This window comes from Diabrotica virgifera, chromosome 2 (genome assembly GCF_917563875.1).
Source record: "Diabrotica virgifera virgifera chromosome 2, PGI_DIABVI_V3a".
In the NCBI taxonomy this organism is placed as follows: domain Eukaryota; kingdom Metazoa; phylum Arthropoda; class Insecta; order Coleoptera; family Chrysomelidae; genus Diabrotica; species Diabrotica virgifera.
In genome coordinates, this window is record NC_065444.1 from 249331437 (window position 1) to 249346602 (window position 15166).

General features: G+C 34.2%; 2 protein-coding genes across 3 annotated transcripts in view; one reads left to right on the top strand and one right to left on the bottom strand.

Moving 5' to 3' along the window:
* LOC114326523 (putative inorganic phosphate cotransporter) overlaps window positions 1-6444 on the top strand; it is a 167918-nt gene extending 161474 nt beyond the window's left edge. For both annotated transcript variants that reach the window (XM_028274920.1, XM_028274918.1), the window contains exon 8: window positions 6213-6444. In XM_028274920.1, coding sequence (XP_028130721.1) covers window positions 6213-6377 — 165 coding nt within the window. In that variant the 3' untranslated portion in view covers window positions 6378-6444. The remainder of the gene's footprint in view (window positions 1-6212) is intronic.
* A 6891-nt stretch (window positions 6445-13335) lies between these two features.
* Window positions 13336-13908, bottom strand: LOC126880957 (uncharacterized). Its single transcript, XM_050645037.1, has one exon. The coding sequence runs from the start codon at window positions 13906-13908 to the stop codon at window positions 13336-13338; it is 573 nt and encodes a 190-aa protein (XP_050500994.1).
* Between the last annotated feature and the right edge of the window lie 1258 nt (window positions 13909-15166).

Here is a 15166-nt window from a genome sequence, read left to right on the forward strand (position 1 = left end):
TTAACCGATTTTAATTTTACAAATTGCAAATGAAAGATACAGTATTCTTCTATATGCAAAAAAATCAACTTGCTATCTGTTTTATTATCAGCCCTGCAACATTTTGGAAAAATGATTTTTTTTTGCAAAACCTGGATTTCAAAGTTTATTTTGCAAAATCTATTAAAAAAATCTTAATAAAATTTACAGTATTGTTTTAGTATGTCTTAAAGTGTTTTTTGAGTAAAATATGAAGGTCCTATGTATAGCATAAATGGTTGAAAACCGTAAAATGCGAATACTTGTTTTTTTATGTTTTTTCGCAAATATTGCTAGTTTGTAATAAGGGTGACACCTTTTAAAATTATTAGCCAATCCTATATTGTAGGAAATTTAATTACGCAACTTTTATGTCAGTGCAACTTTTCTCTGAAGTGAATACTTTTAAAGTTATAATCAAAAAACGAAAAAATAAATCGAATTTTTCCTTCATTTTTTGACATTTTGAATATTTAAACAATGTTCCGGACCTTTTTGAGTGGGAGGATAACTCAATTATTATTATATGAGTTAATTCCAAGTAATTTCTTCAAAAAAATATGAGTCACCTCTCAACGTCCATCTCAAAACAGATCCACCCTGGACTATATAGCAAGCATTTCTACAGCTAATAGAAGCGTAAATATTTCATTAAATGAAACTATTATAACCGATTGATTTCTTCCTATGCATATTTAATGGTTGATGTACTTCCATTAAAACATTTACTTCGTTTCATTTTTTTTTCTGTTTTTTGTCAATAAATAGCTAACATTAATATATACACTTATTACAGGTAAAATCAGGTTAATAACTGTTGAAGTTGACCATTTTCAACAATGTCGCTACATTGTCGTGTATTTATTATGTTTTTGTTAGCTGTGTAACCCACAACAAATAACTGGATAATTTACGATAATCGATTCAATGAAAAAAGTATGTAATTTAATGCAATCAATATATCAATTTGTTATAATAACACAGAACGATGAAAATATTTGATAATAAATGAAAAACGCTGAAATGTACAAAACTTATATTTAACTAACCATAGCTCAACTTCAAATGAATGGGTAAAAAGGAAAAACTAAATTTCGTTGGACAATTTATTGACACAATTATTTAAAACATGAAAACAATACGGTACCTATCTCTAGAAAGGGAGGAAGCTATGGAAAAACTGTAGCTAAAACAGAAAAAATCTGTAGAAATTCTGGTAACTAATACAGGACGAAATGAAGAAAAGGTAAAATTCAGGACAGGAAAGGAAGCGATAGGGGCCCTGAATTCGGTTTCATGGCACAGAGTATAGGAAAAATTGCAGAGATGAAACTCCAATACATCTCTCGAACTTCTGTCCACTATTCTGTCCACTATAACGATATCATCAGCGAATGTATGAGTGTGTCGATCTATTGAAGATGGTACCATTCTATCTAATTATCTGCCTGACTGCCCTCTCCAAGGCATTATTAAAGGGCTGCTAGCCCAGTAGTAGCTAGTGTCTCCCTGTTCGCATATACTGGGAGACACTGCCGCTGTCTTAAACCATTATTAATAGGTTTGTTCTAGCAAATAGTCAAACTAGTCATAAGCCGTCAGCAAACAGTTCTTGCCTGCAAAGGTAAAATAGTATATGTGAAAAAAGTGAGTTTTGAGATAAATGACTTTTTGTTCTTTTATTGTGCCGTTTTGTCATTTATAAAGTTTATTTGGTCAAGTGAAATTTGGAATATAAAAAAGTATGTTCTTACAATAATTATTACAACAGCAAATAGGTATAGTTTTTTCAAATGTGCTCGTAAAGTGACCTATACTGTTTTACCATTTTTTCAGTATACCCAAAGAGTATATAAAAGACTTTATACGTATATTCCGTCGGGGGAGATAAAAATTCCTATTGGTCATACTATGGTAAAAGAGTATATGAAATGTTATACTATTTTACCATTGGAATTGGGACACCATTTTTATGAAATATGTTACCGTATATCAGCATATACCACATATATATCCTGTTTTACCAGTAGAGTTTCAAAAAATAGATTATTATTATTATTATTATTATTATACAAAAGCAAGGGCAGAGGAACAAGTCCCTATTATGCCCAAAAACAAAGAAATTACATAACTAACCTACTAGTAGATACAATATAAAACAAAAAAAAAGATATAATTTTTGTTTACATAAAAAAAAATAAAATAGTTCAGCTATAATAAGAAACGGTCAAGTCTGTTTTTAAACGTGTTAGTAGAGGGGGCCGTGACAATGTTATCACTAAGGTTATTCCAACTCTCGAACACTCTATTTGGTAGGAAGTTCTGCCTTGATCTCGTAGAAAAGTTCTCTTTTTTAAGTTTGAACTGGTGACCTCTGAGGCGTTCATCTTGGTTTATAGTAAACATTTCGTCGAGATTTCCGAAACTGAATTTTAATATTTTAAAAGTGGTTATTAAGTCTCCACGTTGTCGACGAAGTTCGAAGGAAGTTAGATTGGCCATACTAAGTCTCTCTGCATAGGAGGGTCTTCTCAGTCCCAATGGAATTCGAGTTGCTTTTCTTTGGACGTTTTCCAACAATGTTTTGTCTCGAACCAAATCAGGATGCCACGTTGGACCAGCTTATTCAAGAATCGGTCTTACGTAAATAGTGTAAAGTTTACAGAATGACTGCATCGAAACTCTCGCAAAACACCACCGAATAAGATATAGTCTGGAGTTCGCACGTTTACAAATAGAAGTAATGTGGTCGGACCACGTTAGACTGCTGTTTACGATAACACCAAGGTCGTTATACGAGAACACTGAATCTAATGGTCGCCCGTTAACAAAATACGGCACAAGTGGGTTATTTTTACCAATTCTAAGCACTACACATTTTTCCGCGTTTAAGGGTAGTAACCATTGGGAACACCAAGTAAAGATAGAGTCCAAGTCCCTTTGGAGGGTTAACTGGTTTGTCATAGGATTGGCATATATTTTTGTGTCATCAGCATAGAACGATATTTTACTGGAAACATAATAAGGAACATCGCTGGTATAAACCGTAAAAAGCAGAGGTCCGAGGACAGAACCCTGAGGCACTCCACTTTCCACTAACCTGTCCTGTGAGAAAGATTCGCCAACTCTAACTTTGTAATGTCGATCTGTCAGGAAATCATCTATCCAACGAAGTAAAGTACCGCGAACTCTGAAATGTTCTAGCTTATGTAGAAGTCTGCGCTTAGGGACACCGTCAAAGGCTTTAGAGAAGTCTAGATAAACAACGTCGACCGGCTGCGAACTGTTAAGGGATAGCGTCCCGTCGTTAACACAATGTAGGAGATTGGTTAGAGTAGAGCGGCCAGACACAAAACCATGTTGTGTTGGAATGACATGTTCCTGGAGAAGGAATTTAGTCATCTCCTCGGAAATAATGGCTTCCATGACCTTACCAACTACTGACAGCAAGCTAATCGGACGATAATTGTTGGGATCGAGTTTGTTGCCTTTTTTAAAAATAGGGGTGACGGATGCTAATTTCCAACTAGGGGGTAAGGAATTCTGGGTAAAAGAAGTCTGCATAATTAACGTTAAAGGTATTGCAAGCGTGTCTGCGCATCTTTTTAACATTTTTGGTGTTAAACCATCTAAACCAGGTGAAGCGACTGTGCGAAGTTTCATTAAATGTTGTTTGACATGATCCACTGTAAATTCGACTTGCTCTAAGGATGCGCCGACACGGTTACACCTAATAGGAGGTAGATTGCCATCATTCGATTCTTTAGTAAAAACCTGTGAACATGCTAAGGAGAGGGTTTCGGAAGAATCTGTGTCAGAAGAGCATAAAGTCTGATAAGGTTTTTGTAGTAAAGGTATGGACACTTTAGATGTCAATGAGGATCTTATATATTTGTAAACTTTTTTAATGTTACCGCTTTCAATAACACTTGTTTCAAAATTACGTCTTAAAGTTTTTAGAAATGTTTGTAAGTTATTTGAAAATCTGCGGTGGTTTTGAAAATCGCTGTAAAGCCCGGTCTGTTCAAATTTCCGCCAGAGATGTCGTTTGTGATTAATTTTTTCTGTTGCCGTTTGATTAATCCACGGTTTAAGATTGTTTTTATAAGTCTTACGGATGGTAGTATTTTTAGAAATTATATTGTGGACGGTATCGAGAAATGCAGTCCACATTGATGAAGGGTCGTTTAAGTCAGCAAAAAACAAATTCCAGTTGATTTGAGAGAATTCAGCGTCGACTTCAGAAAAATCTGTTGTGGTGTATGTTACAATATTATTTTTGCGGGGTAGAATTCGATTGAATTGGATGTGAGCCGTTATAACTGTGAGTCGTTAATAAGCACCAGATCTAAAGTAGATGGTTGGTTATTAGTTCTAAATCTGGTAGGTTCTGTAATGAGCTGTATTAAGTTCGAATTTACTACAAAACTTTTAAATAAATTATGAGAGTTTTCGGTGTCCGATAACGAAGTTATTGGCCAGGTGATCTCCGGAAGTTTAAAATCTCCAGTAATAATAAGATTATCGAGAGGTGATAGTTCTTCAAGTTTAGTAAACATAATATTATCGTGTGCAAGTACTGTAAGAGGTGGACGGTATATACAGACTGAATTAAGGCAAAATGGATTTTTAGTAATAGACACGTGAATAGCATCTATTCCAGGAATATCTAATGGGTTAATGTGGTAATAATATTAGATAAATAAATGCATACACCACCACCGACACGATTTTCTCTGTCTTTACGATAAATTGTATATCCATTGATGTTAACAGAAGAATCAGGAATTGAGGGTTTAAGCCAGGATTCAGCAATACAAATAATGTGTGGCTGAAGAAGATGCACTGTGCATACAAATTCATCAAATTTTGCGGAAAGTGAATCTAAATTCTTATTTAGAAATAGCCAATCATTAAATCTATCGGTAGAAAAATTATGAACGAAATTTCGTGATTCTGGGAGTGCCATTAATGTATTTAATTGTTAAGTCATGTTCACCGTTATTTTTGCGAATAATTTCTAGTTCATTTCGGAGTTCTTTTAAGCGTGTTTGTTGGATGGGCGTCTTATCGTCAATTATTGAGAATTTTTCCGTGGCTTTGTTTTCCAAAAGTTTTGCTTTATTTCTCAAAATATCTTTAACGTGGTATTCCGAACTCATTACTACCTTTATCATTCGGGGAAAGCGTTGGTTCGCTTTGCCGACTCTGTAGAAAGTGATTTGCTTTTTCTGACAGCCAACAGTTTCCAAGACAAGGTTAATCTTATTTGCGTCGTCATCTTTTCTGCGTTGTGCATCCCCAGAGGAAGATTCTGGAACGCCTCTGATTAGAATATTATTCGCACGTGTCATGCGATCTACAGCTTCGTTTGCAATATTATCCGTGAATTCGGTAGACTTAAACAAGTCAATTTGGCTGAGCTTATTATTTAACTCAGTTATTTTACTTTCAAAATCATTAATTTTCGTACGAATTTCCATTTTAAAGTCCAGCAGATATAACATAATACCAGGAATAAGCAGTGTATGACGATGAATACTATTCTGCCTTTGTAGAGTTTGTCGAAAATACTATTTTACCATAGCAGAGACGCAAGTACACATACTCATATACTGTTTTACCAGTGTCACATTTTGAAAACTAAATGAGATAGAAATAAACTAAAAATTGCATAAGAAAGTGCGGAAAAAATAACCCAATTTTGGCGGCAAATTCAAAAATCGATTTTTTTCACATATACTGTTTTACCTTTTCAGGCAAAAGTTGGTCAGTGAGAAAACATAATACAGTCACCAGTGCTATCCCCTCTACTCGCGCTGGTCCACTATTCGCTGATGGTTTTAAACCGTTTGAAAATGATGCTAGAACAGACCTATTATTAAGACCGTAGAGTTTTCTACGTTCTCAATTTAACTAACTTAAGTGGGATCCGCGAGTCTATCGTTGCAGTATATTGTGCAGTTTTTAACACTGTCATAGGCTGCTTTGAAATCGACGAAGAGATGGTGTGTACTAATATTATTTTCTAGTGACTATACAATTTGTCTATGTTCGTGAATTTGGTGTACTTATTGGTAATGTCCAATAATATCTTTTGTAAAGAGTAAAGAACTCAAAAATATAATAATCATGCAGGCAGTATGTACCTAACCTTTTGATCTAAATAACGCTAATTATTACTTTTATTTTAGACCGACAGACATCAGTGGAAAATAATCATTACTATCGGTACTTGCATGATGGTAGCTGCCAGTGCAATCTTCTGTTTATTTTCTACAGCGGAAAAACAACCCTGGAATGAAATTAAATCTGATGATGAAAAAATCAAAGAGGAAGTAAATGAAAAAGCGGTTTAAAAAATCCGACTACGGATTTTTTATTTACTGTATTTGTAGTTTTGTAAATAAATATTTTTATAAAATATTTCTTGTTCTTATGAATAATTTTACTATCTTTCGGAATAATATTTGAATATGCATATTCGCCTTGTCCCTTAATCATTTTTTCATATTTTTTTATTTTTATTTTTCTGTAGTTTTTCTTGTGGTTCTATACAAAATTGTTCACATTTCTTTTACCTAGTTAAAGAAAAAAAGGCTAGAACAAAATTTCTTGCAAATACAGGGAATTTAAAACTAAACAAAAAACTGTTCCCAATATTTTCGCTCATTTCATTTTAAATTATGTTAACTTCCACAATATTGGTGATGTTAGACACTCTTTTTGCAATCAATGATTCCAATGCTCCGTAAATCTCCCAAAACATTTTGAATATAATTTTTAGCTTTTCCCAACATGTTTTCTTTTTATTTGTTCTTTATTAATGATGTCTCTTATCCAATACAAAAAGGTTTACCCTAGTGATTATGGTCAAGAGTAGTGTTCAGGTACCCACAAGTGAATTAATCTTAATTATTATATAACTAAACAAAACACAACAGATGTCAACCATTAATACTTCATTTTTGTAAAGTGTAATTCTTCCCTTAATCATTTTTCTGGTGTTCTGTGGCCGTAATGACAGAGTGATTCAATAGGGCTTTTCAACGACTCTCATTTGTTTCGAGCTTCTGTCATATATCGTATAATCCGTGTATAACATTAATATACAACATGACAGAGACTCGAAACAAATGAGAATCGCTGAAAAGCTCTATGGGAATTTAATTGACAAAACAAGAGTAATGATAGAAAAAGGAATCGTGTATGCAAAGAATATTTTGGAATGAAGCGACAAGACTTAGACCCAAACCAGACGGGTTATTCTGCAGCGCTACTCTGTGGATCCACAGAGTGGCTGACGATGATTTACCGTGGATTCTGATGTAGAATGGCCGTCGTACCCCAGACGAGCGAGTGTAGCCAAACCCAATTCAGACGGACCACTTTTGTAGCTGCCGCAGATGTTTACGAGAGGTTATAGGGTGAGCACCTAAAATGAATTTCGATTCGAAACGGTTTTTGATTGAAGTGCAAAACAGACCGAATATAATATGTGATACAAGAACCCGAGGGCAAATTTACAGGGCATTAAAAGGAAAACCGTGGGACGTCATCTTTGAATTATTTGTTTCTGATTTTAAAGAAGGTAGCCCTATCGAAAAGAATAAATCCCATAAGCAATGTTTTCTCTATATATATTTACATTTTATTGGGCAGTACCTATCTCGGCCCAAGAAACCGGTAGGTCTTTTAAAAATGTCCCAAGTCGGCGCAAAGATTAAAACTGCCCGATATAAAATATACCAGCTCGGCTCATGGGATATTAATTGTTACTATCAAATAATTTTACATCTCAATGGAAAAAATATATTTATATAATAACTTTATTAAATAGATATATTATACAATAACATATTCAAGTATTTTAACATATTCAAGACTTGTCTTTCTGATTCTGGATCATGTTTATGATTATTGTTTATACTAGTTGTAAATCGATTCTTATTTTTTCCAATTGTTTTGATGAAAGCTTTGCAATTATCCTATGTATCAGTAGCGAAATCAATTCCACGGCCAACATTTCCAACCAAGAGAAACTGTTTTTTAAATTCGTAAAGAACCCAACATTTCTGTACAATATTGAAGGGGTATTCAGGGTAGAATTATATGAACACATTGGATGCATTTAAACTGAACAAAACAAATAGGCACTCAAAATCTTGTTTGTTTATTTATGTTAAATAGTGGGGTCCCATTCTAGGTCAAAAAAGGTTTTATTGTTTGTTGTTGAAAACAAAACGATAAGATATCAGTCAAAAGGGGGTTGCAAGCTAACATGTTTTTCACTTTCACTCAGTTGTCAGGTTGTATCAAACTATTTTACGCCTGTAGGATACCAGATGTACTGGTTGAATTTTTATGTGCTTGTTTCTGTGATATAGCTGTTTTTGTCTGGTTCTTCTTAATTCCGTTTATGGAGTTTATTGGTATTTTTTTAAAAGCGTTGAAATTTTATAAAATATTTAAAACTATGGACATTACAAACACTGATTTTGACGAACACACTTTTTTAAAAAAATATTAGCCGGCAAGTTTTTAATAATTTGAACAAACTTTTTTTCTCATCCATTATAGACCAAGAGACAGCGCTGAAAAATCTATTTCAATTTACTAAAGCTAGATTTTTCACAGTTGATTACTGTGAGTGTGTAGAGAAACATACTGCGGGCGGTCAAGCGAAACGTAGAACAGGGGTTACTGAGAGGGTATCAAAGTTGCATTCCTACGAAGGCAATTAAATCAATTTACTAAGGCTGAAAATCAGTACACACATTCTAAATTAAATATAAATAAAAGTTATTATAGTCGGTCAGCTGTATGACGGGACAGAGCCGGTCGGTCGGCCCCAATAGTCGATTGAGGAAATGAAGCATTTTGGCTCGCAGTTTTTTCGACCAGCATGGATTTACTTGAAATTTTCACAGAAGGTAGCGAATAGTCCAAGGATCATTTTATATATCATGCCGCTATCATACGCTAAAACCTTGGGGGTGGTTGCCACCCCATCTCGGGGGGTGCGAATTTTCTATTACATTTTAACCATGCAATTCGATGGAAAAAGTGATTCTAAGAAAAAAATGTATTTTACATTTTCTTCGTAAAACTAATATTTTTCGAGTTATTCCGCTTGAAAATAACAGTTTTTCGACGAAAAAATCGACTTTTTTAGAGGGTTTTTTGAGAATACCTCGAAAAATATTCTATATATTTTTAGCGATAAAAAGTTTCTTCAAAAATGATTTTGTAGGATTTTTAAAGAGCTATAAGATTGTGTAAATTAAATTCCATAGGATCGCTTAGTTTTTAATTGGGGCGGGTTTAAAGGGCTCAAATAAGGGGGTGTTTGCTGGTAAATAGAGGATTTAAACAGCTATATCTGGTTAACTTTTCACTCTAATGAAAATCTATATACAGGGTAATTTTAGTCATTAAAAAAGCTACAATTTAGTAGTTTATAATTTTTTTCGTATCTTCAGTATTTTCGGAGATATTATGAAGTAAAAGGTGAAAAATACCAACTTGCAAAAAATCAATTTTTCTTTAAAACTCCAATTTTTCCAAAATTAGGCCATTTAAATAGATCAAACTCCTTGAGTCTATTGATAATTTAAATATAAAAGGAACTACAGAAAGGTAAAGACCAATTTTGAATTAGGAAAGTAGTTAGTGGGTTGTTTTCACTGATTTTTTCGTAGAGAAAAGCAGGTACCGATATTTTTTTGGTTATAAGTCGCTTAATTTTCATGCTAGAATCTTTTTGTTATTATTTTTTGAAAGGTCTAATTGTTTACTTGAAAGAAGATTATTTAAGTTTTCCTCGAAAAATGCAAATTTTTCCCATTATTTGGCTTTAAATATTTCAAATTCTTCATTTGACGAAAAAAGCTAATATTTAACATGCCGTATCTCGGTTTGTATTGGTCTTAAATATATTACTGGAAAATAATATGGTTTGTGTTACTAAAAGGTACAATTTTGATATCTACAGTTTTTTTAATAAATGCATATTTTTCGAGGTATTCTCAAAAAATCCTCTAAAAAAGTCGATTTTTTCGTCGAAAAACTGTTATTTTCAAGCGCGATTAACTCGAAAAATATTAGTTTTACGAAGAAAATGTAAAAAACATTTTTTTCTTAAAATCACTTTTTACATCGAATTGCATGGTTAAAATGTAATAAAAAGTTCCCACCCCCGAGATGGGGTGGTAACCACCCCCAAGTTTTTGGCGTATGATAGCGGCTTGATATAGAAAATGATCCTTGGACTATTCCCTACCTTCTGTGAAAATTTCAAGTAAATCCATGCTGGACGAAAAAATTGCGAGCCAAAATGTTTCATTTCCTCAATCGACTATTGGGGCCGACCGACCGGCTATGTCCCGTCATACAGCTGACCGACTATAATAACTTTTATTTATATTTAATTTAGAATGTGTGTACTGATTTTCAGCCTTAGTAAATGGAAATAATTACCTTCGTAGAAATGCAACTTTGATACCCTCTCAGTAACCCCTGTTCTACGTTTCGCTTGACCGACCGCAGTATGTTTCTGTGCACACTCACAGTAATCAACTGTGAAAAATCTAGTTTTAGTAAATTGAAATAGATTTTTCAGCGCTGCCTCTCCGCCTATTACATTACACGCCGCACCCTTCCAAACGATCCACTTCGCAGCGTAGTCGCCAGCGTTAGAAAATAGCCTGTTTCAGCCACTCTGTGGATCCACAGAGTAGCGCTGCAGAGTGGCCTGTCTGGTTTGGGCGTTTGAGCAAAAACAGACGGACCACTCTGTGAATCCACAAAGCAGCTTCCGATGATTGGTCGTGTGTTCTTATGAGGAGTGGACGTTCCACCCAGACGATCAACTGTGGCTAGCCACAGTCGCCGATCCTCACTGCTAGTGGCGTTCATTAGCCGCAAAACCTATTCAGAAGGACCATTTTTGTAGCTGCCGCAGATATTGACGAGAGTTTACACGGTGAGCACGTAAAATTAATTTTGATTCGGAAAGATTTTTGATTGAAGTGCAAAACAGACCGGCTATATGGGATACGAGAACCCGAGGGTAGAAGAAGACCTTCCTTGTCTGAATCCATCGTTGAAATGAACAAAACAAATACTCAAAATCGTGTTTGTTTATTTATGTTAAATAGTGGGGTCCCATCCTAGGCCAAAAAAGGTTTTATTGTTTGTTGATGAAAACAAAACGATAAGATACCAGTTAAAGGGAGTTTCAAGATAAGAGGTTTAGATATATACAATGTCATCATCTCCTTAAGGGCCTCCTTCACTCAGTTGTCAGGTTGGGAATCTCAGTTTTCAGCTGGGAAAAATTTAAGTCCGACCTTTGCGGCTTCTAATAATTACCTTTCCAATGCATGTCTAATTTTAAAAATCGGTTATACTATTCAAAAGTTACCGAGCTCAGAAATATGACTCAATTTTTATTTAAAAAAGGGAAAATATTTGTGGATATGTATGTATGTCTGTATGTGTGTTTAAAAGTTAAAATGATTTGAAATTTTTTTTCTGTGTTTGAAGAGAGGGTCAGGGCCGATTCAGAACCGGTGTAGTTTGTGACTTTTGACCACCCATAATCCAGCTAGAGGACTTGGTAGGTACAAAACGGCATATTTTTGGGGGTATATATCTTCGGATCAAGAAGAGACAGGAGAACCGCAAATACACCAAATCAATAGTGTTGAGTTAAGCTTTCAAATGTTATTTAAGCCGTCAGGATCAGACATACACACGGCTTAGTATAGCCGAAAAACTGAAAAACTATACTTTGAAAATTTTGGTTTTTCGACAATTACTCAAAATTTCAACCTACGAATTGCGCCAATAACTGAGCGTTTGTAGGACTCTATACTCTGTCCGCAATTTCTTAAGAGCTCAGTACAGGCACGTACAAGTTTAACCCTCATTAGTGGGCTTAAATACAGAGAGGGTAGGCAAAATGATTTATAATAACGGAATCCAACCTACAACTGGCAGTTTAAGATGTTTTCGACTAACCCACCTTGTATCTGAAGGAATACAATAGACCTGTAAAAGTTAAATCGGATTATGTAGGTATATTTTGGGTGCAGATGATTGACCAGGGCCGTAGAGTATATAATTAAAACATTTTTTATTTAAACTAAATAAATATATTTTTTAAACGGTAACTACGTAGGTAAATTGTATTTTTGTTTTAATAAAATTTCTATATTTTATTCAAAAATAAACAATTCAAAAATAAAAAGTTACTTGCAATTTGTAAAACATATGTACATTTATTTAATTAATACCTATTTTTAAATTATACAAATTAGTCCAATCATTTGGTAGTTTTACCTGGAAAGTTTTCCGGGAGTTTTGAAAATTGGTAATTTAATGGATTTCGGTACCTTATATGCTACCTTGTATCCTTGCTACCTTGTATCTCCGCCGCCATGTTTAAAAAATGGCGCCTAATAACAGTGTTTTGGGAATATCTTCTTTTTGACGCATTTTACGAAAAAACATTTATGTAAAAAATTAAACTAGAAAAAATTTACATTTACATAATTTTAATTTTTTCATAAAATTAATCGTATTTGGCGTACGAGCGCTGCAAAATATATTTCAATAGACGTTTTGAAAAAAAAACTCATTGGTAGAGTAAGCGGCGCGTTTTTTTTATTGTGGTTTCCCCTGTAGGCCTAATCCACATATGATGTATTTATTAATTTACAAATTTAGAGCAATCTCCTTCGTTTTGCAGTTCCTGATATACCAGGAACGACTTCGTCCTAAGCATCGATCGAGATATCGCAGACCGAAATTTAGTAGGACATTTTTTCTAGTTTCATTTTGTGCATAAATGATTTTTTCGTAAAATGCGTCGGAAAGGATGTATTCCCAAAAAAACTGTTATTTGGCGCCACATTTTCAATATGGCGGCGCGAGCGGCGGAGATACGACGTAGCAAAGTTGAAATTCAAAAAGAGCATAAAATCCACAAAATAACCAATTTTTAAAACTCCCGGAAAACTTTCCAGGTAACTCACTTTTTTTTTCGACTATATGACTAAACTAAATTACGATTACAAAACTATTCAAATTCAAAATAAACAGGATCATCTTCGGAATCCGAGTCGTCTTGCAGGTTAATAATTATCGGTTGTATCTCTACAGTCGCATCAATTATGTTGTCAAGATCCCACATTTTTTGTTCTTCTTCCATTACATGTCTTACTGCATCTCGCCAGTTTTGTTCTGTAATATGTCCTAAAGACTCATATAACAATTCACGCACAGCTTGTATTTTATATGATGTATTTTTTTCTAGCCACATAACCTTTCATTTTGGGCCCAAATGAGTTTAATTGGATTTATTTCACAGTGGTAGGGTGGAAGTCTAAGGACTGTGATGTTTCGCCTTTCCGCCATTTTGTCAACTACATATTTCTTGTACTTAGATTTGTGTTGCCGGGCAATTTTTAAAAGTTCCGCTTTAACCATTCCATCTTCGTAAGTCAGAGACTTATTCCTCAGGCAGTCAAGGACATCTTGTTTCTTCCACGCAGTCGTTGGAAGTCTTTCTACTAGTCTTGAATGATAAGGTGCATTGTCTAATACTATAATTGAATTTGGTGGTATATGTTCAATCATCTGCTCAAAATACTCTTCGAAAACATCAGCTGTCATCTCCTCGTGATAATCTTTTGTGCTTTTGGATTGAAATTCCAACAAACCGTCCCTAAGAAATCCTTTTTCACTGCCAAGGTGAGAAATTATTAATCTACTATCTTTACCAGAGGGTGGGGAAATACTAGTAGACCAACCTTCTATAAACGCTTGCCTGGAGCTTAATATATTTTTATCTGACCAAATTTTTGTTAAGAGTATGACCTGCATTTACCCAAGTTTCGTCCTGATAGTAGATTGGCCTTCCTTCAGCCCGGAATTTTCGTATGGATCTTAGATAATGTCTTCTCCAACATATTATCTCTTCGCGGTCAATCAAAACTGATTTTCGGTCTGATTTCTCCCACCGGAAATTTAATTCTTTTAAAACTTCCCACAGTTTGGTTCGTCCGATATTAGGCAAATCAGGATCGTCTTTAACTTCTTGTAAAATTTTGTTAAGGTTGGGTATTTCCTTTTTGAAAAAAAATCCGTGAATTTTCCTTCGAATAATATTTTTGGCAAATTCATTAATTTCAACAGGCTTTTTCCCCTCTTCAAGTGTTCATTTGTGTTTAGGTTAGTTATACCTTGTTTTTTTCTTTCTGATAGGAACCTATATATTGTTAACGCTGCTACGAGCGTCGTGTTGGCACAACTCTCGATTATGTTCCGAACAGTGTTTGTGGGATTCTGAAAAACCAGAACATCGTGAACGTTCAGAACAATAGTCTTCTCTCTTGGTGAATAGACAGACTTACTGACTGTACGCAATAGCACCGGTGTAAAACTTGATGACGTTGATGATGATGAAGCCATCGCAAGCAATAACAAAAACAAGCACGAACGAAAGGTAAGTATATGTTTGTAGGAATATGGAAAAAAGAATGTGTGTGTACTTTGTACGTACGTATTATATAATTTCAACGAAATAAATAATATACTTAACAGGTTAGTTGTATTTTATTTAAGTATTAAACTAACTTTCTTACCTACCACTTTCAAAAAATTTTTATTAAAACAACCAAAAATTAAAAAAAAAATATGAATCATCCGGGACCTCTCGATCTCTGGTTCAATGCTCTACTAACCAAGCTATCGAGCCACTTGTAAGTAACCAGTAACGTCTCGGATATAATTACACAACACGGTGACAAATAGATCAAGTGAAGTATAAAAATGTTATACCTAGATATTTTATTATCTTACTACCGACGAAGACAAATCCAAAGACACAAAAATTATAATAAATAATACATTTACTAAAAACACTAATATATTCTTTTAATGACTTATTTGCGCTGATATATACATACCTATCTTGAAAGATTAGCAACGAACTACATACTGTCTGTATGCGCCTGCGCCAGGGAATTAAAAAATTTCACTCACGATCGTAAAGAAGTATAACTTCAAAAACACTACTCACGCACTGCACAAAATTCGCAAAAGAAATTAATATTCGATTAAATGCGGTCAAAAACGTACT